The 1,954-nt window shown below is 34.3% G+C and overlaps 1 protein-coding gene across 1 annotated transcript; it reads left to right on the top strand.

Moving 5' to 3' along the window:
• The first annotated feature begins 316 nt into the window (after positions 1 to 316).
• Positions 317 to 1,255, top strand: LOC130833712 (olfactory receptor 6C4-like). Its single transcript, XM_057703625.1, has one exon. The coding sequence runs from the start codon at positions 317 to 319 to the stop codon at positions 1,253 to 1,255; it is 939 nt and encodes a 312-aa protein (XP_057559608.1).
• The last annotated feature ends 699 nt before the right edge of the window (positions 1,256 to 1,954 follow it).

Below are 1,954 nucleotides of genomic sequence, written 5' to 3'. Positions count from 1 at the left end.
CATGGCACAGAGAGCTCTGCTTAGTGCTCTGCAGTGATTTAAATGGAAAGGAAATCCAAAAATGAGGAGATATATATATACATATGGCTGATTCACTTTGCTGTACATTAGAAACTAACACAACATTGTAAAACAACTATACTCCAATTAAAAGAAAAAGAAAAAGTAAGGGGGAGAGGAAGATTCTGAGTTTTAAATTTTACTTCTAATTGTTTTGAGTTTGATTTTATTTCCCAATAAAAGCCTGCTAACTTTTCTTTAATTCCAAACTTTACCATGATTATTATGTTCTCCCTTAATTTCTCTGAAGTGAATAATGGGAAACCAGACATCAGTGACAGAGTTCATCCTTCTTGGACTGACAGGTGACACCAAGCTTCAAGCTGTGCTTTTCCTTTTCCTGCTGTTCACGTACATTTTAAGTATCACTGGAAACTTGATCATCATCATTCTGACCCTGCTGGATTGTCACCTTCAGACTCCTATGTATTTCTTCCTCTGCAATTTCTCCATTTTGGAAATATCTTTTACCTCTGTCTTTGTTCCCAAAATGTTAGTCAATATTGGAACTGGAGACAAGACTATCTCTTTTGCTGCTTGTTTCACTCAGTTGTTTTTTGCCATCCTTCTGGGAGCAACTGAATTTTACCTTTTAGCTGTCATGTCCTATGATTGCTATGTTGCCATTTGCAAACCCCTACATTACACAACCATAATGAGCAGAAGACTCTGCATTCAACTTGTCCTGTGTTCCTGGTTCTCGGGTTTTTTAGTTGTCATTGTGCCACATGTAATGACTCTGCAGCTGCCTTTCTGCGCCTCCAGCATCATCAATCATTATTGCTGTGACTATACGGTACTGTTGCATTTATCCTGTTCAGACACACACCTCATAGAAGTGATTGAGTTTGTCCTTGCCGTGGTTACCTTCATCTTCACCTTGATGCTAGTGATTCTTTCCTACATGAACATTATCAGGACAATTCTGAAAATTCCCTGTGTTGAACAAAGAAAAAAAGCTTTTTCTACATGTTCCTCTCACATGATTGTGATCTCACTTTCTTATGGAAGCTGCATCTTCATGTATGTAAATCCCTCTGCAAAGGATGCCGCAGCTTTTAATAAGAGAGCGGCTGTTTTAAACACCTCAGTTGCCCCTCTCTTGAACCCTTTCATCTATACACTAAGGAACAAGCAAGTGAAAACAGCCTTCAAAGACATGGTCAGTAAGATAAAAAAATTTTCAAGAAAGTAAAATTATCTGAGATTCATTATTAAATAATAAATATTTGAAAGACCACAGATGTACATTATTGTAATTTTAAAATATTTTCTATATTGTTAATATTCCTATCTGAATGTTGAAACAGTAAAGCTACTTGTTTAAGCTGATTTTATTATCACTTACTCTTCCTAAAAATTTAAAAATCTCTCTGTGTGTGTATGTGTACGTGTGTGTGTCCTTTAATACCTGTGTGCTTTTTTCTTCATTTGTACCTCACTTTAAAAAAAAAGATTTAAGGAAAATCAAAATTGGGAATTTGACTTGTAACAGTTTGGTTTTTACAATGAATTTTCTTATCTTGTCCATTACCATGTGGTCATCAATCTCTGTACTTGTAACTGAATTATACTTATACCAAAGAAATTTACTTTAGCTTGTTAACAATAACATAAGCAATATATGAATGAATTGATATAAAGTTAGTTATTTTCAAATCATTCAGATTTAAACTTAGTCTTTCCACAATGATTATTTAATGAGAACCTAGACATACTCAGTGTTTGAGAGAAGACATTTCTAAGGAAAGGCAAATCAATATAAGTTTGTTTTAACATTGATGGGGAATGCTTAATGATGATTTTATGCATAGATTAAACTCTTTGAATGAACCCAGGAAGGAGACAATGGGATGTTTCAAATTTAAGTTAATTAGAAGTGTGTCATTATAGC

This window comes from Hippopotamus amphibius, chromosome 12, assembly GCF_030028045.1.
Source record: "Hippopotamus amphibius kiboko isolate mHipAmp2 chromosome 12, mHipAmp2.hap2, whole genome shotgun sequence".
Classification (NCBI taxonomy): Eukaryota; Metazoa; Chordata; class Mammalia; order Artiodactyla; family Hippopotamidae; genus Hippopotamus; species Hippopotamus amphibius.
This window is presented reverse-complemented; position numbering and strand designations above follow the sequence as displayed.